The sequence below is a fragment of the Sinohyriopsis cumingii genome, unplaced genomic scaffold (genome assembly GCF_028554795.1).
Source record: "Sinohyriopsis cumingii isolate HCF-2022 unplaced genomic scaffold, ASM2855479v2 utg001825l, whole genome shotgun sequence".
NCBI classification, from domain to species: Eukaryota; Metazoa; Mollusca; class Bivalvia; order Unionida; family Unionidae; genus Sinohyriopsis; species Sinohyriopsis cumingii.
Window position 1 is genome coordinate 217,825 of NW_028316064.1, and position 27,611 is coordinate 245,435.

Sequence of the window (27,611 nt, forward strand, 5' to 3'; positions counted from 1 at the left end):
TTAACATTTATTTTAAGTGATATCACTGATGCGTTTGCCGAGATTAATCGTATTTACCAATCACAACTAGAACAGCTACGGGAGACAAAAGCACGAAAACACGTTGAGGTGTTAAATCAACTTATATCAGACATGGAATATATCAATGAACGAGTCGTTAAAATAATATCCGATAACAGAAATGATAATAAACAACGATTCCTAACCGAGTATAATATCACAGAAGCCGATTTACCCGATTGCAGGTTTCCAGGATACAACGCGCCAGAACTAAGAAAGTCTCTTAATGATTTTCTCGGTCCATCAACTTATATCCTCAAACACGATAACGGAGATGGTGGTAGGCATATTGCCCCGTACAACGTAAATATCGCATCGGTGATAGCAATCAATCTAGTGTGTGATGTTATCGAAGGGAGTTACCAGGTAGATACCAAGCAATCAAATCAAGCTCAACAGGGGTATATCCTTTATTCATTTTCACCAACAGCCCCTCCCGGATTTTTAATAGTTGAGAGTCCGATTAATCCGGTCTATATGAGATGCCATAATCGGTTTTTAACGAGAATTAATTTCAGACTCACCGATCAGTCAAATAACCTAATTGATCTACAGGAGGAGGAGTTAGTGATCACTCTGTTTGTAAGATCATAGCAGCAGAGGGGGTGATGACATCGACGCGGTCGTCGCGCTTTTTTACCGGACGCTGACGACGCTGGGATCGGCGCGCAGAAAGTATTAATTAAACCAAATGACGACGCGACGATCCCCCAACGACGTCGTCGTTTTTTTTTTACCAGCGCTGACTACACCGGATCCGCTGAGTGCAGAAAGTATTAATTAAGCCAAATGACGATTGGACAAAATGTCCGATTCGCCCCCTCTGCTGCTTAAGGAATGTTGATATTTCATACTTCTGCTACGAGGTTTCATGCGAGATTGAAGGGTCTGTGAAGGAGTTCCTATGAACATCGAGACACGGTACATAAACTCAACAATAAGAAAAAGTCAAATAACATCGAAATGTACACCTCATTAATATTACCATATTAAAGTGCCCGAAACATTTCAAATTTATATGCTGCCACGTGTATCGTGTAATACATGCATGTACTATCACGTGTATCGTGTAATAAATGTATATAATATTACCTGTATCGTCTAATATATATATATATATATATATATATATATATATATATATATATATATATATATATATATATATATATATAAACAAGTGAATCGTGTAATAAATGTATATACCATCACGTGTATCGTCTACCAAATTTATATGCTATCACATGGGTCATTTAATAAATGTATATGCTATTACATATATCGTGTAATAAATTCATGTTATCACATATATCGTGTAATAATTCATGGCGTTTTATATAGTCGATGCAACAACTGTAAATTTTTTATTTCTTAATAAAAACTCCTGCAAATTTAATTGCTTTGCTTATTGAAACGCACGACCTTACAAATACCACATGGATTATAATTTCATTTCTCATGAGGGTTATGTGACTCTGTTTAAGACATATTAAACGTTCATGTGCAAAGTTAGTTTCATTTGTTATGTAACCTAGTCTGAAAAGCAACAAATCCAGCAACTTTTTTTTAATTAAAGAAGCAGCATAACAAAGTTTAAAATAGCTACAACAAAAAAAAATTAAAAAATTTTAACAAATCGTGATTTGTTTTTTTTATGATCAATTTATAATGAACGCACTGGTGATTTTTAAAATAGTTTAAAAGTTTCCCCTGACATTGCTAAGTACAAATAGACTGTCAGGGTCATGCAACTTCTAGTTTAATTCCACATCTTTGATAATGATGGAACACGTTATCATACGAGTATTCAAATTTTGTACAATATACCATACGAATTATGTGGATGATTTTGAATATTAAACTTTGAATTATAGGGATGGTTTTGAATAGTACAAAATGAATTATATAGATGGTTTTGAATATTACAGGATGAATTATTGAGATGTTTTTAATACTATATTATGAATTATAGGGATGGTTTTGAATATCACAATATTAATCATTGAGATGTTTCTGAATATTACAATATGAATTAAAGGATGTTATTTAATATTACAATATGAATTATACGGATGGTTTTGAATATTATGATATGAATCAAAGAGATGATTTTGAATATTACAATGTGAATTATAGAGATGGTTGGAATATTACAATATCAATTGTAGTGATGGTTTTGAATATTACAATATGAATTATAGTAAATATTTTGAATATTCTATTATGAATTACATAGATGGTTTTGAATATTACACTATAAATTATAGGGATGGTTTTGAATATTACAATATGAATTATAGGGATGGTTTTGAATATTACAATGTGAATTATAGCGATGGTTTTGAATATTACAATGTGAATTATAGGGATGGTTTTGAATATTACAATGTGAATTATAGGGATGGTTTTAAATATTACAATGTGAATTATAGGGATGGTTTTGAATATTACAATATGAATTATAGCGATGGTTTTGTATATTACAATGTGAATTATAGGGATGGTTTTGAATATTACAATATAAATTATAGGGATGGTTTTGAATATTACAATATGAATTATAGCGATGGTTTTGAATATTACAATGTGAATTATGGAGATGGTTTTAAATATTACAATGTGAATTGTATGATGGTTTTGAATATTACAATGTGAATTATATGGATGATTTTAAATATTGCAATGTGAATTATAGGGATGGTTTTGAATATTACAATGTGAATTATAGGAATGGTTTTAAATATTACAATTTGAATTATAGAGATGGTTTTGAATATTACAATGTGAATTATAGAGATGGTTTTAAATATTACAATGTGAATTATAGGGGTGGTTTTGAATATTACAATGTGAATTATAGCGATAGTTTTGAATATTACAATATGAATTATAGGGATGGTTTTAAATATTACAATGTGAATTATAGGGGTGGTTTTGAATATTACAATGTGAATTATAGGGATGGTTTTGAATATTACAATATGAATTATAGGGATGGTTTTAAATATTACAATGTGAATTATAGGGATGGTTTTGAATATTACAATGTGAATTATAGGGATGGTTTTGAATATTACAATGTGAATTATAGGGATGGTTTTGAATATTACAATATGAATTATAGGGATATTTTTATAATTCCAAAATGAATTATAGGGACGGTGTTGACTATTTTAAAATAAAATGTTACTACATCTTAAACATAATGGATGTTAGATATTTAATGTATGTGGTGGGTTAAGAATGTCAATCCTAGATAATTACACCATCACTTCAACTCTAGATAATTACACCATCACTTCAACTCTAGATAATTACACCATCACTTCAACTCTAGATAATTACACCATTACTTCAACTCTAGATAGTTATACATTTACATCAACAATATATAATTATTACATTGCGTTAACCCTATTAAGTTATATCATTGTGTCAACCCATAGATCGTTATACTATTATGTCAGTCCTCATAAGTATACCATTACGTCAACCCTATATAATTATACCACTACATCAGCCCTAGATTATTATACAATTGTGTTAATCATAGATAATTATACTATAGCGTGAACCCTAGATAATTATATCATTGTGTCAACCCTAGATCGTTGTACCATTATGTCAACGCAAGATAATTACACCATTACATCAACACTAGATTATTATACCATTTAGTGAGTAAGAAAGTGTTTTGGAATGTAAAGGCATATAATTCGTCCAGGCTAGACAGAGTATACCGGAACGAAGGTTGAACTAAACTCGAAATACAGTATTGGCATATGTCAATTTGACTGATCTCATTGTAATAAGTTCATGGTATGTACTATTGTACTTGCGTCTCCGTTTTCAGATATATTTTAGTGATTATTTGTTCGATTATGTGGAGTGGGTGTTCATAAAATATTTATCAAACCAAGTAATTAAACGATTTCTAGGAGGAGCAGACGTCATAATATACATTTTTGACGAAACGTTATGATAGCATAGATTAGTTTCGTAAAATGGACCCTCTATAATTTCTTAATACAGTGAATTCTCTGAATTCGTGGGTATTCGCGTTTAACAATTTGAGATAGAAATACATATTTATATTCGTTGTTTGGGCCTTGCTTACTACTGCATGGCGTAAAGTAGAAATATTTGGCCGGGACAAACTTAATGATGAATCAGACAAATGTAAAACATGAAACGTGTGTGTGTCTGTGTGTGTGTGTGTGTGTGTTTGTGTGTGTGTGTGTATGTGCAGAGCGGGATTGTTTATACAAAGGAAAAGCTGTGCACGTATTAATTACCTTCAAAGTCTGTCATTAAGTCTATGTTTCTGCTCTTGCTATGTGGGTAAAATATACTCTCTCTCTAATTGAACATATCCGATATTATTAATTTATTTTTATGTTAAACATGCTTTAAAGTCACCCACAGTAATAAGGATCGCATGATACAAACACTGACAAAATAAACTTTGGTGTATATTAAAACATCTTAAATGCCATCATCCAAATAATCGTGATGTTTCATGTATTTAGTCCTAATTATATGCAAGCATCATCGTATTATACAAACAGCTCAAACCAATACATTATCTTTCTCTATTTTCTTCTCCAGCACGATTGGAATCATAATTATAGATGTTTGTAATGGCCGCATATATTAACATGAACCATGGTTGTCAAATAGCAGTTTTGTCTTTGATCATGTTTATTATTCAAACTCATATTCATCTTGCAGTTGTAATTGTATATAATTCTCTAGTCCTTTCTAAATCAATTCCTGGTAAATCAAACTGTGTTACCATATATAGTCATGTTTCTTAGGCCCTAGTAAGTTCCTAGAAGGAGGTATGTATTAGCTATATACAGATGCATTCCTTTTGAGTTTATCAAGGTCATGGTTTAATTTTTGATTTCAGATTAAAATGATTCGATTTTTCAGCCTTTTCATTTTAAATGAATGAAATTTATATATAACTGACTGCATTAAATTACTGTTGGTCAAACAAAGCAACCCTAAACTATGTTGCGAAGTTGATATTGTATTTAGTAATTGGAGTGAAAGACCAGGGGTAAAGAAATCCAAAATCTAAATAATAAATAACCACATAAACAATTGAGATAGATCGATGACGTAAACTTCTATTAACTGTTTGCGTGCATCTATTTGAGGTTTTCATTTGATTAGACTATATCTTTCACAATTTATTTCGAAATGATGCATCTTTTTTGTTCCAAAATGTATAAATAACACTGGTTTTTGTAACCGGTAAAAAAATTCGCTGGACATGGCATATCTTTATAATTCTCGGCCTGACATTGGACTAGGTTCAACGTCGTATCAAATTCTCTTTTTGAAACTTACTCGTAATAAAACACATATATACCTTTTGTTATAACATAATGCACGTTGGAATGCTCTAACATATAATATGTTATTGGGCTGAACGTAACAGTGGAGTAGCGAAATACTTTTCACTTGTATGTGTCCACTTCTTTGCATAACCATATTATGTTGGTTATATATTAGTATAAATACATAAAATATTTATATTTATGAAGATCATAATAAATAACCATAGAGGTACAGTATTACTTGAGAAAACTGCAGATTTGCTTTGTATTTTAAATTTATATTAACGATTTATCATCATGCGACATGGATGTAAGATGAGGTACATATTGTTTTGATCAATATGGTATTATCGATTAACATACAAGATCTGTTTATCTGGTTATTTTGTTAGCGGATAGTCTAAGAAATACATATGTATAACCGTGAGAAGACACTTCGTGGTTAATTATGACATGCTGTTTTTTTTCTCACTTGACAGTTTACATGTAGATGACCTAAGATCATTATTATCTTCTCTCCCCTTTCCTGGAAGAGGTACTAACAATGTATTCACATCTTTATTTCCGCCTATTTATACCATATATATTCAGTTATAAACAGATGTAAAATACATGTTATTGATGTTTTTCTTACAACCTGTTGGCCATAATTTTAAGAGTGTGAGGGAGGTTGCCGGTAACAAATACGTTATCCCCCGACGGCCGATCCAGCAGTAGGTTGTTACACTGACATTTAAAATATTACTATTATAAGATCATGACTATAAGACATCACTATTTTTTTGAGATTGGAGATCTATATCACATAGTGAAGTCGTCGATCTAAATTACTTACCCGGACCATCTCTACTCGGAATATTCTTTGATTTGATGTAACTATTAAAACAATATTGTTATTGCTGATAAAAGAAAAGTGGTAAGTGGTGGTGAATGATTCAAAATGCTCTGTCTGTCTTTATAAAAATCAACTACTTACTAATGTCACCATTGTGATCTTTGTTTACTCTTTGCATTTAGTCGTAATATTGATCCTAAAGCATAAGTATATGCAAGTGGAATAATATTTATAAGACTGCATATTTAATTTTGCTACCATATATCGTGGTTAGCTTGCATGTTCTAACAAGCATTAATATTTTCGAAATCAATATCCAAACCGAACTGTTTTAAATCCCGCTAAAGACATATATGATGAAAGGTGTACTATTTTATTTCTCTACAATGCTTGGTAATACATTATGTGAAGATTTTACCAGGTACAAAGAGGCAAATGTCGAGTCTTTTCTTAACTTGCAGACATGGATCACATGCCTGATGTGCTTATAAGGGCAACAGTCGTCAAAATACATCACTGATTGCACAATAAAGCACATCTTAGCAGCCATACAAGTGTATATTAATCATTACCTTATTTGCTTCAAACTCTGATTAGAAGTGAGAGGTAGGGTCCGTCATTCTTGTATTCATTTAAATGGGAGGAACATGATTTTCTCCCTAGGTAGCTGATGAACGGCAACAAATGGATGAAATAATGCTTTATAAAGAAGTGTGTTTTGGTCAAAGGGTTGGCTCAGGGCGGGGTTATCTGAAAGCACAAAAAAAAAATTCTTTATATTTTCATATGCATATAATTTCCAAATATAAATGTAGAAGATGGTGATTTGTTCAGCATGTCCACCTTTGCTCACTAAGTGAATTGGGCCCACTGCTTATCAAGCCTTTGTTTGGCAATGATCTAACCTTTTTATTCAGATAGCTGCCTGAGAGAGGAGGTAACGGCGCTGGCTCATATGAGATAAGTCATATAAGTGCAGGCTCAGATCCTGATTGCAAGGGATTCATAATTTGCTTCATTACATCTATATAATTACGTACGCGGTGCCTTAGTACCGTTATAAATTTATCGTAAAGTGCGAGGTTTGTGGATAAGAACTTTCATTTTTTCTAGTACAGTTTCCACTTTAGAATTGTATATATCTCCATTGCATTTCATAAACGAAATCAAGGAGAGGAGGTACATGCTGCTGTGTGTTAACTACAACTAGCTTCGCGTTTTTGGTTTTTATCCCTTTTGTATTTGTCTACACATATATTATTACAACGAGAAGTTCATAGCGGGGTTGGAAAGAGTTATGATGCAAAATCAAATCAAAGTGTCATTATATGAGGTACAACCTTGATTCTCTTTAATTATTGCTGCAAAGCGAGGTGGTTATGTGCTAATCTGGCTTCTCTTCAATTTCGGTCCATTTTTTCAAAACAATTTAGTGCGAACGCTGACCATTATATGCTAAGATTATATATAATCTACCCGCATTTAACTTCATGATTAACTATATTTAGAATATCCATATGCAAAACGAAAGGTAACATCCTGAAGAAGAAAACAAAAACGAGTACGCTTTCTATTTAATCGATTATTTCATATTCCAGTAATGTTCACTTCTTGATCGTTTAGTTTAATTTCATTTGCCTGCGTATTCATACATTTGCTGCTTTCCCCAAATTGTATAGTTTCAAGCAGCAAGAGGGGGTCGCAGACAAAAGGATGTGTCAACCTTGGAGGGACCCCCATCAAGGCCCCAATTTTGTAACCAGGCCTAAAAAAAGTCGAAGATAGTCCTCAACAGAAATTATATGAATTACCACCAGCCAACAAGGCCACCATACTGCAATTGGTACCTAATGAAGATGTGTTGATTATTTTTTTTTGTTACTAAATGACTATCCGAGGCTTGTATCCAGGATGTGTAAAAAATGATATTATCAATATAAGTAAATTTTATTTTCTGGTTAAATTTATTGAATGAGATGAGATATTTGACACCTGCTGTAAATTGTACTGAATTTGGGTAAATATCAAACTAGTTTCCAGCAGCAGTCATTGACAGCATTGTTTTTCCACCCGTTTCTAGGTTAACTGATTGAACTGTCGTGGTATATTTTTTTTACACCTTCCACTTTTTCTCGTTTGTTATTTTCACTCGAAGTAATCGCCTGCACGTTTTCAAAACGAATATCAGTTATATCGGAGTTGATGTGATCGATAACAAGACCTTTATTGGTCATGTCATTAAATCACTCAATTACAAATATATGTGAAGGATAATGTTTTATTTGCTTACTTACAGTAATTCAAATACCAATAGGGAGGAAACCCATCATATTAAAACTACCCACACGTTTTTTAGTCGAGTGTTTCTGATAGCACCTACTGTGTTAACTTCGTAGTTATGAAAACTGGATGCTTTATAAACGCATCCATATTAATCTCTTTTCTTAACTTGTTCGATTAAATATATAATTCCTTTTCTCTAATATAACATTACTATAATATTACATTATCTTGTAATTGAGGAATATATATCTAAATAATCTCTTGCGTCTTTTATTTTAATGTCACCAGAAACATTCGGTTTATCATAATATTGATTTAATGCTCGATATTTTCGTCTACTACATGTGATACATTGTTCGGTTTTCCCTTTAACCAAGGCTCTACATTTCAGACAAAGGTTTGGTCCTCAATTGCCAGGAATAACGCTGGACAAATGAATTCCATAATAATCATTATGGCATGATTTCCCACAACTGGTTATTGATCCAACCATCAACCACTTACAGCTAAATTTTGCTTATGTTAAATCATTATATTCTGAAAACGTCTAATTAGAGAAAGTTACTTTAATTTAGACAATATCTTGTCTCGATTATACAATGAGCAAGTGGCCAACAGCAAAACAATTGATGGGACAGTATTTTAACCTCACTGGAGTTAAACCAGAGTTCCCAAGGCCAAACAATTTCACAAGAATATTTATGAAATCAGATGAAAACGTTAGAAACCTCAATGGAATTTGAAAGATTGACCACGATTGAATCTGAAATAAAACCAGATAACGAGAGAGTAAAATATTAGCAATTATCGAAACATAACACATCACCAGATTTGATTTCGATAAATTAATGTATAAGAAAAAACGTTCGCGATTTGAATTACAATTACACGATAATATCATACTGGCCAAGAATAATTTTAACCGCGATGGTGCTGCTCATGTTTAGTAAACATTCCGGATAGTTCACGATGGTATTGTCATTAGTGCTGCAATGAATAACGAATGCACAGCCACTCTTATTAATTATATTTCAGACAAAAACGATATATGTTAGGGATGAAATTTATTGTCGAATATCAGAGCAAAGATGCCTCAGAGAGGATTATCCGAAATAAACTCGACTCTGTTAAAGAATCACGATGACATATTAGTGTTGTCACTGTTGATTAATATGTTAAACCTGGTACACTGACGGGTATTGACCGGTCATATTATATGCTTGCATAGCCAGTATCCGCTTTATGTATGCACTCTACCGTTTAAACGATCCTGTTATCAATGCTCTTCAAACAATGCGAAACGGCATGTTAAATTATGTGGCTCAGAGGGTAACCAAACAGTTTATGAACGATATACGAGGAAATTGATTAACAGAATAATGAATTAAAAAAAGAATGACCCAGTGATGTTATAAACAGTGCTAGCATAGATGACGTCACCGTGTTGGAAAAAACATTGATGTTTCAGATAGTAGCAAAAACGTTTTGAACAATTCCAACAAATACGCAACATGAATCACTCCGATCAAGATACTGAATCATAAACGCATGCGTGGAATTAAGCAGTAACAACATTTCCACGAGAAAACAACTTGATTTTATTAATGCGATATTTTGAGGAGATTTATAATATTAGTAAAAGTGACCCTGTCTTGGTCTGGCTTTTTTACACTGATGGATCAGCCGATGATGCTGATTGTGAATCATTTGATCAGTTAGTGCTACCGTCAGGTAACTTTAGGTGAAAGAATCACACCAACACGCGATGAAACAAACTGCGGTAAAATATCACGATGATGGTACCAGCATTGGTGAATTAATCAACAATTGTTTTACAATGACGTCTGTGTTGCAGATATAGGACAACAATAAAGTTTAAGGCGTTCAACTGCGAAATAATTTATAGACTGTATATCAATCTTTTTGTGCCGAGTTTAGACACGGCGGTCTCTGAAACACGAATATATACCAATCCGACATGATCTATGTTGATAGTGTTGCTTTTTATGCGACCAATTTTCTTGGATGTGGTGATTGTTAACAGTATTTTTGAACGATTAGGTCATCCAACACGCAAAACGACTAGAGTACCAATAAACGGTTTACTATATCCAGACTATAAGCTGACTGGATTTGCTAAGATAGAATCATTTGAGTTTTCAACAAATACTTACCTGGATACACCTATTTATTTTGGTCGTCCTTTTAATAAACCAGATACAAATGTTAATCTCAATGATGGCTGTGCAAATAATCAACATTGCTAATACAACATATGCCTGATCCTAAGATTCTTACATCACTAACATTACCTTATGCGACCATTTCATACACGCCATGGAATACAGTTTTGCTACCGTGCAATGATAAAGATATGTGCAGGTAAAGTATCGGTATGTTGACATGCGGTGCGTTATATAATAGGCCGCTGTACAAGATTAACGATGAACCCTGCTGAACTTGATTTTGTGATGACAAGCACAGAGGCAAACGGTTTATTGATGTCAAGATAAAGTGCATATTTTACACGACGGTACAAATATTTCCACAATCGTTAGTTATTACTAGTACGTTTCGCAGCAGTTTACTCATTATCGATCTTCGATGCTGTCACTCGCCTTTATAATCACAAAATATTCTCATCTCGCTCGCTTTGGGTGGCTCGAATTTCGGGCTCGGCGAAAGTGTGTATTTGAGAAAGGTTGCCAGCAATTTCCAGTTGTTCAGTGCACCTTTCCATGGGTTTACCTGGTTCTTCCTTTACCATATATACTGGCCGCCATGTTTAGCCTATCATGTGCTGAAAATGGCGCTAAACCCACAACAGCAACACCACCAACAACGACAAGAATAGGTAAATTGCAGATCCTAGCATTAATTAATACGAACGCTATATGCACGAAACTAAGTAACAACAGAAGTGCCCTTTTCAGTAATAAATGATGGTGTTATGCCAATGCTACTGGCTAACGCGCGGTAGTACGGGTCAAACCACACAGGCTCGTATCGTTCCTTACAATTTACCTGTCAATCATGTACTATAGAAGAGATGACACTTCTTTCCTTAATTGAGCGACTTATTTAAGAATAAACGCTGATATTTCAAGCTATATTTCGCGTAGCGTAATACATTTGGTAACGAGGTTTAGCTCAGGCGTTTGACTTTGTATGCGTATCTACAGTTTGGCTTGCTATTATACCTTTAAGGAATGCCAGACCATTTTCCCACGCTACTGCTTGATCTGGCCATAATCGTGCCAGCATAATATGCAAGAACAGCGCGCTGAATGGAATTATGTCTTCTCAATGGTCAACTGAAAAAAAGTTATAAATAAACGCCGGACGTTATTTTCTATTAACCAATGAGAGGACAATATTCCATTCAGGGGATTTCACGTAGTGATATATTGCAATAAAGAGTCGTAATAGAATCGTGGATATGCATATGAAGAAAGATGTGAACAATTATTTATATTCCTATTATTGTTAATATTTTAATATCAATATGCAGATGTATTTAATGTTGTTTAGATTTATTTGACAGGAATCATTTATTTGAATTAATTATTGTCAAATTAATGTAAGGACTAAAGAAACAGCTTGGATTATTTTGAACTCATTCAGACCGCTACGGTGGCCAAGTGGTAGAGCGTCCGACTAGGATGCGGAAGGTTGCAGGTTGAGTGGGATTTACGAGTCCAACTTTCTACCAACTGAGCTAACGCGGTTCCCTTTTTTTCTCGAAAATGTTTGCAAATTGTCCATTGCCTGGTTTAAACAAAATACCTGGAATATAATCACTGTTCACCTGTAAATAAATTAAGCATAATTTATCATCTCTCCACTATCCTGTCAGTCCCTCCCAACCCTATATACATCCATTCCTGCGTTGTCCTCCCACACACTAAAATTTAAATATGCACCATATACAGCACATTTTGGAAAGAAAATAAAGGCTGGAGCATGTTGAAGTATATGTTGAATATAGACTGTTTTAGAAGGATAGATAGATAGATAAATATATCGATCATTATAAAATGTTTGCATAATTTCATGTTGGTCTTTAGTAAATTTGTAGATAGGAGCGAGCAAACGGTGTCAAAAATGTATCTTTGGATTCCATTAAGAGTGAGCATATGTATGACTGATAGTTTCATAACTGATTCGACGATTCTGTTGTTTTTTATATATAATTCTGTGGCGAAAACAGAAGAAGAATAAATCTCACAAAAACCACACATAAAAAAGAAGCGAATTATGCAGAATGGAAACAGGGTTCTAAATTTTGCTGCACACGAATTTAAGAAGACATATCCATCGTTAAGTCCACGAACGCGTCGAATCAGATAAACAATAATATCAACAACAACAACATAAACAAAGAAACAAGGTGCTTTAACATGCGTTAATGCTCGGGGTTCCTTTCCTAATTGAGTATTGCATTATGTATGAGAGAAACTTTTGTTACGTCAAAATACCATACCACTCAGACGTGATCTCCAATTTGTAACTTTGAATAAATATAGAAATGGTATGAAGGGTTATAAGCAGAGTTTAGACATCAGTGGAGGTAACCTCATTGTGTGCAAATTTCTAATAATCAACAATTCTGAAGTTACGATTATTGTTGATCAACACACTTGGCCAACGTGTTTCTCATGTTATAAACTACACCAATGTTAAATCTATGACCAAAATATAATGGGGAGGTCGGGTGGAGAGAGCGGGGGTGTGTGGAGTATATGTTCTATGCAAACTTTACTATAAAACAGTCCAGTGGATAAACTGGAAGGACTTCCGTCAAAAGATATTTAGCTCAAACTCGGATAGAAGGTTATGCGGTTGAAAGGTTTTGTGTCGGAGTCGGGGGGGGGGGGGGTAACGTGATTATAAAAATCGATTATATCTACTCGTACCCAATCACATTTAACTACACCCCAACCAAACCGTAGCAGACAAAAATGGCCATTTCACCAGTATCAAATATATCTTGGTAAAACGTAATGAAACTATATGCAATGTTTGTCTTGATGTCCAGGTACTTCTATACAGAAATAATATCCAGTGGATATGGTCAATAGATAAGACATTTTGGAAATTATATATTATACCACGGCTGTTATTAACAATATTTATCTATAGACTATTTCTTCGCACATTAATTTTTATTTCCTTCATTAAGAGATTTTGCATAAGGCATCGAGTTGGGTACATGACAACAAAGTGTCATAGTTACATAAAAAATTGTTTCATGTATACAAAATATACACAGCACCTACATGTACACACAAAAAACAACAACATACACCAGGCGTTTCCGTTATACATGTAGCTATGGGAGTGTAGTTTTCAAACATACTCAGGGGCCCCGAGTTGTCTAAAGCGCTAACCATTATGGATCACTGCAATACCACCTCTGTCTGCGTGGGTTCGAGTCTCGGGTTCGGCAAATGTGGGTATGTGAGAAAGCTTGCCAGTATCATCTCGTGGGTCGGTGATTCTTTCTAGGGTTCTCCCTAGTTCTTCCTCCACCATTATTACTGGCCGCCGTGTATAGTTTCTCTTTTGCTGAAAAATGGCGTTAAACCCTACAGCAGCAACAATAACAACAACAACAACAACAAACATACCCCGATGGTTTCCTTCATTTCGGCAATCGCTATGATGCAATACGACTATCTGCGAGTGACCCTGGATGTATTTCACCAAGGATCCGAACACTGAATCAATTCACTTCTTATAAATGAACATTAGACTGAAATTATTAGTATCATTTAAGATCAAATATATTTTATATGTCTAACAACAACATATTGTTGTTATTGTTATTGCTACTCAGGTCAAAATTAAGAGTCATATTTTCAAAGTTATCTGGCTTGTTAGGAATCATTGGTCTTAAAATAAGTAATAGAAAGAAGCGAAACCAACACAAGAACAGCGCACTGAATGGAATACTACCTTCTCATTGGCCAACTGAAAATCAGTGATAAATAAATACAAGACATCATTTTATTTTACCCAATGAGAGGGCAGTATTCCATTCAGCGGGATCTTACATATTAAGCGGGGACGATCACGGCAATGGCGAGCAGTAGCGTGGGAAAATGATTTGACATTCCTTAATGGTATGATATTAAGTCAAACGTTTGATAGGGATACACAGTCGAGTGCCTGAGCTAAATATCGGTACCAAATATATTAAGCTACGTAAAGCGTTTATTCTTAAATAGGTCGCATGAGCCAGGAGACGAGTGTCTTCCCTTGTAGTTATTATATAGTACATGTATGACAGGTCAATTGTAAGCATTGATACGAGCCCCTGTGGTGAAAATGAAATGTCCGGCTGCAACGAGATTTGTGTCATCTTCATGTGCATGAAATGCTTTATATATACCGTGACCAACGAATCATAATGTCAATTGGTAGAAACTAAATTTAAGTTTTGATAGTGACTGTAAAGTTTAGATTCAGTTTGGATCCAATTAGGTATTACATGAACAAGAAAACGTCTTAGCAGTATCTAAAAGCAGCTTTTTGACTTTACTTTCAATTTGATGTAAACAATCATTTCATGTCCCTTGTATAGCAAAATAATAGGTTCGCAGATTAGGATGTGTGCGAGTGTGTGTGTGTGTGTGTCTGAGATTTGGATTTTTATCGTAACTTTAACATCTGTTAAAATGAGTTTGCAAACGAATTATATGCTGTATTTAGCTATTATTTAAGAAGAAGAAACGGTTATTTAGATTATTCGTGGAATAGAACGGGTACATTATTTATTATTGCTAAAGAATAAAGACAGTTATTGAGAAAGTTTATTTCTTTGAGGTTAAGGTCATATTCATGTGTTGGAAAAATATATTTGCTAGGTCAAATAAACCTAGGTCAGATTATATGAAGAATTATAAGCCATTTATGTCAAAAGTTTCTGTATCACTTACTGGTGATTGGGTCAATCCTGTCCCATTAGAAGTATTATGGGAAACAGGAGCTTCTCGCAATATTTTATTATCATGTACTCTGCCTTTGTCTGAGAAGTCTTCTTCTGATAAAAGTGATCTTATTTAGGGAGTAGAGTGCGTTTGTTTCTTCTTCGAATTCCACTCCATAACGTTAATTTGTCTTCACACCTAGTTTCAGGACCAACGACTATCAGCGCTGTGAGTTCCTTGCCCATTGAGGATGTTCATTTATTAATATGCAACGAATTAGCTGTTTGAATCCTACTGAACCTTCCTGTCAACAGTGTTTACAAAGATACAAGGTGTCAATGGAATTAAACAGAACACTCCAATCTTTGAATTTCTATGATAAATATAACTGCAGCATAAATAGCATTCTCAGTGTCTCTTACGGAATTTGTTCAACTTCTACATTAATTATGATAAAAATAACTAATCTATATTTTATTGCACAAAATCCGCCTAAAATATTTGTTGAAAAAGAACAGAACGCTATGCTATTTACATCATAGAGGCAAACGCAATTATCAAAATGTCAATACAAGTAAAATATAAGCAGGGTGAGTCCAGAACGTATTGGTCGATTATCGCAAATAAACATCGATTACTTGGAAGATATTGGAGAAGAATAAATATGCATATTAAGGGGAACCTAGTGTACTTTACTAGACATAGACATATGACATAGTACGATGTCCGAAATGCGTTGAAATATAATATCTGTTGGTCCAGATATGTAAATCACTTGTGATATTGCCATTCACTATACTTAGATCATTAAATTAATATGTTTATGTTATATCCCTTGTACAACCTATATGAAACCATTTGATTAATAATGTTGAAGGTTAAGTAATCGTAAAAAACCCCACAAAAACAGGACAAACTATTACATGCATCCATTGGTGATACAGTTGGTTTACATTTAAACCCGTGGTTGAGAGCAACTTCCATGTATAATCCAGCTATATTTTTCACTCATTAGAAAACACATTTTATTTATTTCATTAAAATTGTTGAGTCCTTTTCCCAGAATGTACAGAACGAAATAAACATGGTTGTATTCGATGTATTTTTTGACATTTGCATCAAACGTTACATGCTTCTGTATCTCTCTCTATCACCATCAACCCCACTCACAAACAAAAACTCACACTTTTTACAGCGCTGATCATAAAATGATATATATATATATATATATATATATACATTTGTTATATAACTCAAAGAAATTTTCCCTGATGTTTGCCTTTAACAATTAGCTGGTGAATGGCCCCATGAAGGTCGGCTCAGCAAGACTCCACTTTACTCCCCACACTAGACAAGAACTGTCATTAATGACTAACATGTGCCTGCAACATGAAGTGGTATTAAACTGTGTCAGTTAGAACATTAAACATAATACAAGAGCAACATTATTCCATTACACATCAAATCTATTTAGTTCCTGTTTAATACAATTTATCAGTAAGTTTTGTGTAAACTATTGATATTTACTTTTCTTATTTATTTGTTTACAGTTAGCAAAATCTTAAATGGCCCGATCTTTCAAGCAAATCAGATAGGAAAGTATTTTCAAGAGAGTTTCCTCAGTTTCATGAGAGTTTCCTTTTTCGAGGCATTATATTTTGACGATTTAGTGCTCATAAAAAATAAAATACATTTTACATATTTTGTACCTGAAATAAATATGATACATATTTAAATAAACATTATTATTAAGTGTCTATTTTAAGTTGGTGAAATTAAAGTAACATATATTTTGAATCGATAAGCAATGATGGAAATTAATCCGACATCCAAAATACCGTTCTGATATATCTCCAATCTTATGGCTACTTCATTAATTAATTAATTAATTAATTAATTCATTCATTCATTCATTAATTCATTCTTGATGAACATTTTAAAAAGAAATCACTGTACATTTATGTATAAAATGAACAGTTATGCTAAGAAGCAAATGACTGAAACAAGCTCCTTGCAGCAAGTACACTTATCGTATTTAATAGCATTAAAGAGCTTTCAACATGAATCGTAAAAATTGTAACGAACTCAAACTTCAATGACATGTTTATATTTGATATTCAGGGTCACCCTTGATGCTACACTCTACAATAAAGAGTACGTGTGCCTATTGGAAAAGAGGATAGGTCAAATACTATAATTATTTCGTTATATATATTAACTCGTGTCACGCTGATGGTTATGTTTGGAAACAATGGAGCAATCGGAGTTGGGTGGCGTTTGAGTGCTTTCCCACCTTAAGTGACAATCTAAACTGGATTCGTTGTATGGTACTAACCTAGATCACAAAGTTGCCGATGCTACACCAGTCACGTTTAGAGAAAACAAAAATCTAATACCAAGGTTAATCCCCAAAAATCATGATAGGTAATCTTACAATAATTAAAATCCTTAGCTTAAAGATAGTATGTACTGCTGGCTGTCCGTTTAGACTTTACTGGGAGGAGGCTAATTCAACTCCAACAATGTTCACTATTCGAATATGTAAATGGAAATTCAAGTTGTTTCGTTTTCTGTGTGAACCAGATATTAATGTAAAGGATACATTTGACAAGCCACTGCTATAAATAATTGTACAAATGCCAAATTGTTTGTTGTATTGATGGTATAATATGACTTAATATATTGCGCTGACAAGAATCAATTTCACAGTATATTAAAATATCAAAGCTAGCGGTGATTTAAGTTTTCAAAAAGATACTTAGCTAGAAAAGGTATTCTATTTGCTTACCAAGTGGGACCCTTTCGTTATATCTACTCAAATAACACACACACACACACACACACACACATACACACACACACACACATATATATATATATATATCCCCAATGTATGTTTGGCCGTGGAAATATGATAGACTAATCATATAATCCTATGTTCGCAAGTACTATCTTTATTCCATTTGCGGGATTGAAATAAATCATAATAAATATTAATATTATCAATAATGTTGTGATAACATTAGATTATTTGATTTTATCTGAAACTATATATTGCATTTTCTTTAAAATTTAAAGAGTTACATTTGAGCTTTTAAAGTAAGCCTAAGTATTCATAAGTTAAAATACTAGGATGAAGACTGAGATAAACAAGTTTTATAAAACAAAATTATTACATATTATTGAGATGAATATTTATAAAGAGTGTATTCTGGTGAAGGACACACACTGCATACAAACCGAATTTGTTGTCATGAACTCGGTATTAAAAACGTGATAAATCTATGGTATTTACAGTATCAATATGCACATAATTGTCACAATTTGAAGAAAATGGACGTTGAACAGGTTAAGTTCAGGACGCTTTGTAACATGACTAGCACATGACACTGCCGTGTACTAAAATATGTTATGTACGGGATTAATTAGTATGAGTACATTTCAAACTGGCGTCTAATGTACCTGAAACTGAAAGTAGCATTACCTTGCTGATGTATAGGACTTTCATAAAATCGCTTGGGCGATGAAACACAACCATATACAGGCATACATGGAAAGGCAGTATGATATACCTGGAATTTAATTTGTCACGTACTATATATGATATGCCAGTCGAATTTTCGCTGACATAACAAACAGAACCATTAAAGAGGCGGTTGTTTAAAGAGCAGAGTAAGTAATTTGTATCATATTTGTATGTGATTTTTTAATTGCTATTATATGTTCATAACATCTTCACTTCTATGTAATGTTTAACTTTTGTACAAACTTTAATATGTATGCAAGGATAAAGTCAAAACAACTAGTTTATCCGAACATTTAATCATAATAAATAAAGATAAGGTAATTGTTAATGTTATCGAATGATACATTCTTGGAACATAGAGAGTGTAATCAAGATGTTCATATTAGAATGGTAAATTTTATTTTGTTCAAGAAATATATTATGTAAATATTGTTTGTCGTAGTACAATACAGTGGAAGAACCCAACAGGATACACAGACTTGTCAAAGATGATACACATATCAATTTTTTGTTTTTAGTTGGTTTTCAAAAATGTCTAGCATTATTCAATGACAATCCAGTGTTTACCTAGGTGTTGCTACTGTTGATGCTATATCATTAACCGTTAAAAGAAATTATTAATTTATCTTCGTGCACAGGTCGCTATATGATGTGAAGGGATTGGGGATAAAAGCACAAAACGGGAAATATGTTTTCATGAAAAGGACAAAATATGACAAAATATTTCTATTTCGGGCCCTTATATTGCTGTCTGTATACGCGAAACGATAGAGAATACCTAGCATACGGTTGCTGGTTTTAAGGGTGTGGAAAATAAATTTAACTTAAATCGATTTCCTTTTAGATACCTAGTATATCTAAGGTGAAGTTGAGTTTGAAGAAATAATTAACACAAGGACGCCGTTACATCTGGCAATAGTGTGAGGATCTTTAAGGTACACTATGTACTGCTTAACCACCACATGTGTGATAGCTCGGTTTCACATCTCAACATAGTGATAAGAAAGTAATGACTCACAGTTCACAACTCGTTTTTGTTTTGTCGACTTGTTATTTTTGTTAAAGGGGGAAGGTAAATGGATAACAGAAATTCAACATCCATATCGCAAAACATTATAGTAGCTGCTTTTTATATGTAAAATTAAAGGGAAAAACAACCATTATTGCAGGTAAACTGAAAAGTAGCATGCATTTGTTGGAAAAAGCCTTATATATAAACTATAAATCCCACATTTCCCAGTAAAATCGTAATTAAGATTACTTATATTAGGCAATCGCTTGTTTTAAACATCCTATTTAAAGAGGAAATAACACGATCTATCCCATAGATGATAAACGTTGATCTTAAATTGTATTTGTAAACAAACATTTACGAAACCATCTGTTTATGTAGATCTCTTTTTTTTTTACCTTTCTACAAGTGACTGATCAACACATGTCTGACGGTTTAAGGTATATTACACTCAACTGTTCATCATATTGTTAGACATATATGATGGCTAATTTGTTCCTCTCAAGCAGCTAAGTTTCAACAATTGTATGTTCTTCTCTATCTCTCACAGAAACACAAACATACACACACACACACACACAAACACACCGAAACACACATGCACATTATTTGTACCAACATTTATACTTCAAAGTATGTATGTTGGCATTAAAATGCAGGCACGTGGTTTTGATTTACCTACTGACAATTTTTGAATATAACGTAATAGAAATTGCAATAAAATCAACATTAGGGGTCGATATTAGACTATAAGCCGTACATTAATAACATTTATACTGATTACGTAATCATTTTCTTCACTCGATGATATGAAACGATTTTTAGCAGACGTATTATGACTTTATATTTCGTTATATGAAGAATACTTTTGAGAAATTAATACATGCATATGTCTCCATGGTTCATTTTGGATTTTCAAAATATTGTTTAAACGGTATTTATGCTTGAAGATAACAAAAGAAAATATATATCTGAGAAACTGTCAAAAGTATAAAATTCCTTCGCCACGTATTATATGGGTTTCATCTTTAGTTCGACAAGAGAGATCGTATGGCTCACCATTTTACATTTCAGATTGCCTTTCACCTGGTGCATTGCATTTCCCCATAATCATAACCAGGTGATATTTGTATTAGAATATATCAGAAATTAATTTATCTCCGTCTGCACCCCAGTGTCTCTCTCTCTCTCGTGAAATATATAAAAGCACAAAAAATATTTCACATTCATACGCAATAGGCACAAATATGATCACAATATTAGAAGATCAATACAACAAAGTTCCTAAGATACATCCATAAAAGTAGCTTTCTGGAATTATGTCAATTAAGGATTCTTCATATGATTTTATATTTCCAGTGACAAATGCAACGATACAAAGCATAATAATAATTATCGTCCGTTTATTCAAAACAATCATAATGCGAATCAAATGACAACCCTGTTCTATGATTTAACTTTCCCTCTCAATAAAATGGTCTATATGCGTAGAACGCTTACGTCTGCAAAATAAGTCTATGAGGTTATGCTTATTTTAATAGGAATAACGCCTAATTTATGTATACAGTGTGCAATTACACAAAAATTAAACCTACACCGTACATGTCATGCCAAGAGTTATATATTAAATATTTAATTGTTGCTAAAATTATCAGATTTTCTGAACATTTTGATAAATATTAATTAGAGAAAAAAGTTCTAACCTACTCTGTATCGAATAAATATATTTGCATTCGAAGAAAACATGAAAGTGAAAACGCTATGAAAATAATAAAATAAGATGAAATTGTGGGCTTTTCATCTGTATTGGATAAGGTTCCTTACCTATAAAATGGGGGACACAAAGACGAGTAATATCATTAAAGTCACCAATTTCAATAAAAGTTTGTCTTCATCTATTGTGACCCTTTTTTGCTGAAGAGGAAAGAAATCGGATAGTTTGTGTTTAAATATGTCACCTGTTAGTCGTATTTATATCATCTTTGCAGTGATCTATTTGGACAAGTTATTAGCAAGAAGATATAAACATAACTGTTTTTCTTTATCTTGCGTACATAAATACATGCATACATACACATAATGAAGTTTGATTCAGGCAGATTTATATTTAATTCCAAATATTTCTTTCTTTCTAGGAACCTTTTGAGTGTTTGCTGTTGACAAATGGATTCAAGTGCCTACCACAGGACTTTTTCAACCGAAGATCCGTATGAAATTGGTCATACATATCGGGTAAAATTTGAGACACAACCGTTCGCAGCTGGAATTTGTCGTCATGCATTTAAGGGAACCGTACATGGACAGGGTCCTGAGGTAGGCCAAATGTGTGTTGTAAAGGCACCAAAAAAACTTTATGCAAAGGAATTTGACTCTTGGGTTCCTGATATCGCAGCAAGCAAAATGGCCAATAAATACGCTGAGAAGTTCAACAGCGATTGCATTCCGCTCTTGCTCCAAGACAGAGACACTGTAGGAGAAATGAATATCAAATTTTTGCTCCCTCTTATTGCCAAAGTTGAACACGTGGCTCACAATGATGAATCATACGTAAGACAAAACTCATACGTCTTAATTGAGTATTACTTGGATGGAGAATACCATAAATTCAACAACAATTATGGTTATGAAGATGACCCTAAGGGGGTCCTCCTGGCATTCACCCATTGGACGTATATCATTAGTGGCGGGATACACATCATCTGCGATCTGCAGGGAGTTGAGACACCCGAAGGTTATATCCTGACAGACCCAGCAGTTCTTTCATTGGAACAGTTGTATGGTCCCACCGACCTAGGCGTCGAAGGCATGAAGTCTGTTTTACAATCCCATATTTGCAGTATCCACTGCAAGGCGCTTGGCATCTATAGCCATCAGAATCAATACGTACAGGATACTAAAGAACAGGTGCATCATACGAAATATTTATTTCAACTTACCGAGGAGAAGAATCTTAGAGCTAAGAAGAAAAGTAGCGAGCTGTTTAGTAGGATACCATCAACATTTGGGCGGACATAAGTGAATCGTCAGTTCAACCATGTTTTGAGATGTTACAATTATTCTATCTCTGATTATTATGAAATAGTATATTTGACATTTTTTATTTTTCTTCCTACTATATATAAAACCTTCTCTTTCTTTGCACTGTATAGCCGATCATAAAACTATATATAAATAGATCGTATTACCTGTTCGCAAAAAGAACTGTCATCAAATACAATGAAGATTACATTTATTTGTATAAATGAATAAACTTCATCAAAGAAAAGAACATTTTGGGAAAGGAATAATGTTTATTCGATAAATGGAAAAATATTAATATAGCTTTAGATCAGGATTAAATATAGATTTCGTCATCCAAACGTATATATTTTGAGACAGTACAATTTCCGTTCGTTCTTGTTATACAAATATTTACTGCAAATACTAGCTGGCACACTAACGTTAACGCTTTTGAAGTTTGTGAGCGAGACCGAGTCGAATTTGTAATATCCTCATTGATAAATACATTGATTGAAAGTAACAATAATACAATTATTGTAAATTGTATATATAATCTACATTAAATACATATATGTTTGTGTGTGTGTGTGAGACATATATTAATATGTATCCATTTCTTAACTTCATAATATATATTACTACGTCCGTTCCCGAACATTTAACTTTTCGGTTGGTGCAGCAATTCATAATTTGAGGAATACAATATCCATTTTGCTGCTGAATTAATTTAATAGTGGACCGATATTTAGAATTGCAGTGATTCAAAGACCACAACACGCTACTAGCTTAAATGTAGGTAGCACGTGATAAAGTTCATTAGAAAGTTCTACTGATTAAAATTGAATATGATTTACGTTTTGTTTTTTCTTTAAGTCATTAGTCCATAAATGACAGAAGATCGTTGTCTAAATTGATTTGGAATCCTCCATCTTCCAAATATGTACATGTCGTTGGTGAAGTTGAAAACCTTGAACAGACTGTTACGTGAAATATCCAGGTTTTTTTGTTCAGAATGTACTTCTATATATTAGTATTGAATTGTAATTTTTTTGAAAGCAAACAAAAATAGTCCACAAAAATAAGCCCATACCATGCTCAGCTGGTTCATAATTAAGCATATTCTTTCGCTCGCCACGAACTAATCTTGGCATCCGTCCGTCTACGAGAGACGATGGCGTAGCTCCAAAGTACGCTTTTGCTTATCCTTCTTTCTAGCTCTCTTTTCAGCTTGTTTTTTCTTCTCTCTTCCTCTGCGTTTTGAACTCCCTGCCTGACAGCTAGACGCCAACTGGAACGGTTGTTTGCACAGCTCTCCCACTCGTTGACATTGATGTTGGCCGCCTTAATATCCTTCTTGCAAACATCTTTGTAGCGCAGATGTGGTAGTCCAGCTGGTCGTAAACCTTCTACTAACTCCCCATATAACAGGTCCTTGGGAATGCGACCTGGGTCCATTCTCTTGACATGGCCAAGCCAGCGAAGGCGCCTCTCGCTGAGTATGGAGAACATGCTGTTCATGTTGGTGCGTTTTAGAACCTCTGTGTTGGGTACTTTGTCCTGCCACTGGATGTGCAGAATGCGCCGCAGACATCTCAAAGGAAGCTGTTGAGTTTCCTCTCGTATCTGGCATAGGTGGTCCGTGTTTCGCTGCTGCAGAGAAGTGAGCTGAGCACGCAGGCTTGGTAGACACACAGTTTGGTCTTCTCTGTGAGGTTGGGGTTATTCCAGACCCTCTGGTTAAGTCTGGCCATCGCTGCTGCTGCCTTGGCAATCCTGCCACTCACCTCAGAATCAATGGAGAGTGAGCTGGAGATGTTAGATCCGAGGTATGTGAAGTTCTCGAGAACTTCCAAATTGTACTCATCTGTGGTGACAGAGGGAGCGGAGTCTGTGTCCTGTGCCATGACATTCTTTTTCTTCAAACTGATTGTCAGTCCAAATTCCTTACATGCATGGGAGAGGCGGCATACCAGCTACTGAAGTTCATCTTCCGTGTGTGATGTCAAGGCTGCATCGTCGGCAAAGAGCAATGCACGGATGAGTACCTCTTTGACCTTAGTCTTAGCACGGAGACGGGCGATGTTGAACAGCTTGCCGTCAGCCCTGGTATGGATATACACTTCCTCGCTGCAGTCCTTGAATGCGTACTGGAGAAGCATGGAGAAGAGCGTTGTCGCAAGGACACAGCCTTGTTTGACTCCGCTGATTGGGAATGCTTCAGATGTTGCGCATTGAAGTACACTGTGATGTGCATGTTCTCGTGGAACGACATAATGACAGCAAACAGACGTGGGGGGCAGCCGATCTTCTGCAGGAGTCTGAAGAGTCCACTCCGACTAACCAGGTCAAACACCTTCGTCAGGTCTATGAAGGCAATGTAGAGGGGCATCTGCTGCTCGCGACACTTCTTCTGCAGCTCACGTAGTGAGAATATCATGTCTACAGTTGACCTGCCGGCTCGAAATCCACACTGGGACTCTGGGTAGACGCGGCAGGCTATGATCTGCAAGCGCGCCAAGGCAACACGGGCGAAAGCCTTTCCGACAATGCTGAGGAGGGAGATGCCCCGATAGTTGTTGCAGTCGCTACGGTCTCCTGTGTTTTTGCACAAAGTGACGATGTTGGCGTCACGCATGCCCTGTGGGATGTATCCCTGTTCCCAGCAAAGGCAGAGGAGTGTGTGTAGGGGCTGGAGCAGTGCTGGTTTTCCGCTCTTGAGAACTTCCCACAGGCAAGGCAATCGATGGCTTTTCCAAACTCTTCCAGGGTGGGCTATGTGTCTAGCTCCTATATGACAGGCAGGTCTGGAATGGCTTCCAGGGCAGCTCCAGTAACACTGTTTTGGGTTGCATATAGCTCGAGATAGTGCTCAACCCATCGCTGCAGTTGTTTCCCCTGGTCTGTGATGACTTTGCCCATCTTGGACTTGAAGAGGGCGGTCTTGTAGCCTTTTTGATACCCTCATACATTCCTCTTGTATCCCCGGTGTCAGCAGCTGTCTGTATACTGTTGCAAAGGTTCAGCCAGTAGGTGTTGGCACAGCGGCGGGCGGTCTTCTGGGCGTTGTTCCTTGCAATCCTGAGGACTTGTAGTGTTCTAGGGCTAGGCGCAGCCTTGTATGCCAGGAGGGCTTTCCTCTTTGCCTCAGTCACGGGCTCCATCTCCTCCCAGTTTGCCTCATACCAGTCCACATTCTTTCGCTCCCTCTTCCCGTAAGCCGTGATGGCTGAATTGTACACAGAGTCACGGATATGGGACCACTTGGAGTCAATGGTGTGATCAGGTGTCACTTTGGTGAGGGCTTCCTTCAGTTTCCTGATGAACTGATGTGTTTTCTCTGGGTTGCTTGCACAGCAGGTGTGGATACGTGGGTGACCCTTCCTCTTGGCGTGGTGCAGGTTCTTGGGTAATATTCTCACCTTGCTGGCCACGAGGGAGTGGTCCGTGTCACAATCGGCACTGTGGTAGCTGCGGGTGAGAAGGACACTGGCCAGTTCTGCACGCTTGGTGATGACGAGGTCTAGCTGGTGCCAGTGGCGTGAACGTGGGTGTCTCCACGACACCTGGTGGATCTACTTGCATTTGAAGAAAGTGTTGGTCACACATAGGCTGTGGGAACAGTACATTTCTAGCAGTCGCTAACCATTCTCGTTGATCTTGCCCCTTCCGTAAACGCCGAGACAGGTGGACCAGGCCTCAGGGTCAGTTCCCACTCTAGCATTGAAGTCTCCTAGTAAGTAAAGGCTTTCATTGTTGGGGATACTGGATATTTCCTGATCCAGAGCCTCATAAAACTTGTCTTTCTCCTCGTAGGTGAAGCAGAGGGTTGGGGCGTACACGCTGAAGATGTTGATCGGGCCTAAGTATGTTGACAGTCGGAGGGCAAGGATTCTCTCAGTACCTGGTGATGGAGGTTCTATGAAGGCGATTAGCGTGTTCTTGACGGCAAAGCCTACACCATGCTGCCTAGGTTCATCCAAGGGCGTCCCCTGCCAAAAGAACGTGCAATTGGCTTGCTGATGGTGCCGCTCTCAGCCAGTTGGGTCTCCTGGAGGCAGGCAATGTCGATGTTCAGTCGGCACAGTTCTCTGTCAATTACGGCAGTCTTCCGTGCATCGTTGATTAGTTGTAGGTCAGCGGGCAGATTAGGACACATGGTCCTGATGTTCCAGGTTGCAAAACAAAGAGTTGGAGTCTTCTTATTTCTTCGTTTAGTCTTTCCTGGTTTTGTAGCCCACTTGTCGAGATGGTTCTCTAAGCTCCACGCACCCAGTGATGCAGGCAGGCCATGGCGGGCAGCACCTTACTGACTGGGGGCTGCCCAGCTTGAGGCGGGCGGTAGCTGTCCAGTGAGACCTGGTGATCTCCCCCACCGTCAGAAGTAACCCCAGGCGCCAAGCTCTACGCCATTCGAGCTGAGACTGAGAACCGGTAAACTGCTACTTCTCGTGTTGTGCCGACGCCGTATGACGACGCTGGAGTGTCCTTTCCAGTGGAGCTATGAAGCCTGGGCAGGGTGATATGGAGAATCAGCTGTTGCCCATGCAGCAGATCCCCCCTCCCTCCACGCAGCCGGTGTGCCCAAGGGAACGACGAATGCCGATACTGCTTGGCA

At 35.7% G+C, this 27,611-nt stretch overlaps 1 protein-coding gene across 2 annotated transcripts in view; it reads left to right on the forward strand.

The window, feature by feature from the left end:
- Positions 1-23,845, forward strand: part of LOC149771477 (alpha-protein kinase vwkA-like) — a 39,272-nt gene extending 15,427 nt beyond the window's left edge. Inside the window, exons 1-2 of one of the 2 annotated variants that reach the window (XM_089948393.1) lie at positions 18,982-19,130; positions 22,132-23,845. In XM_089948393.1, the coding sequence (XP_089804519.1) occupies positions 22,160-23,011 (852 nt within the window). In that variant the 5' untranslated portion in view covers positions 18,982-19,130; positions 22,132-22,159 and the 3' untranslated portion in view covers positions 23,012-23,845. Of the gene's footprint in view, positions 1-18,981; positions 19,131-22,131 lie in introns of those variants that run through there. The other variant, XM_089948394.1, reaches the window with a different exon arrangement.
- The last annotated feature ends 3,766 nt before the right edge of the window (positions 23,846-27,611 follow it).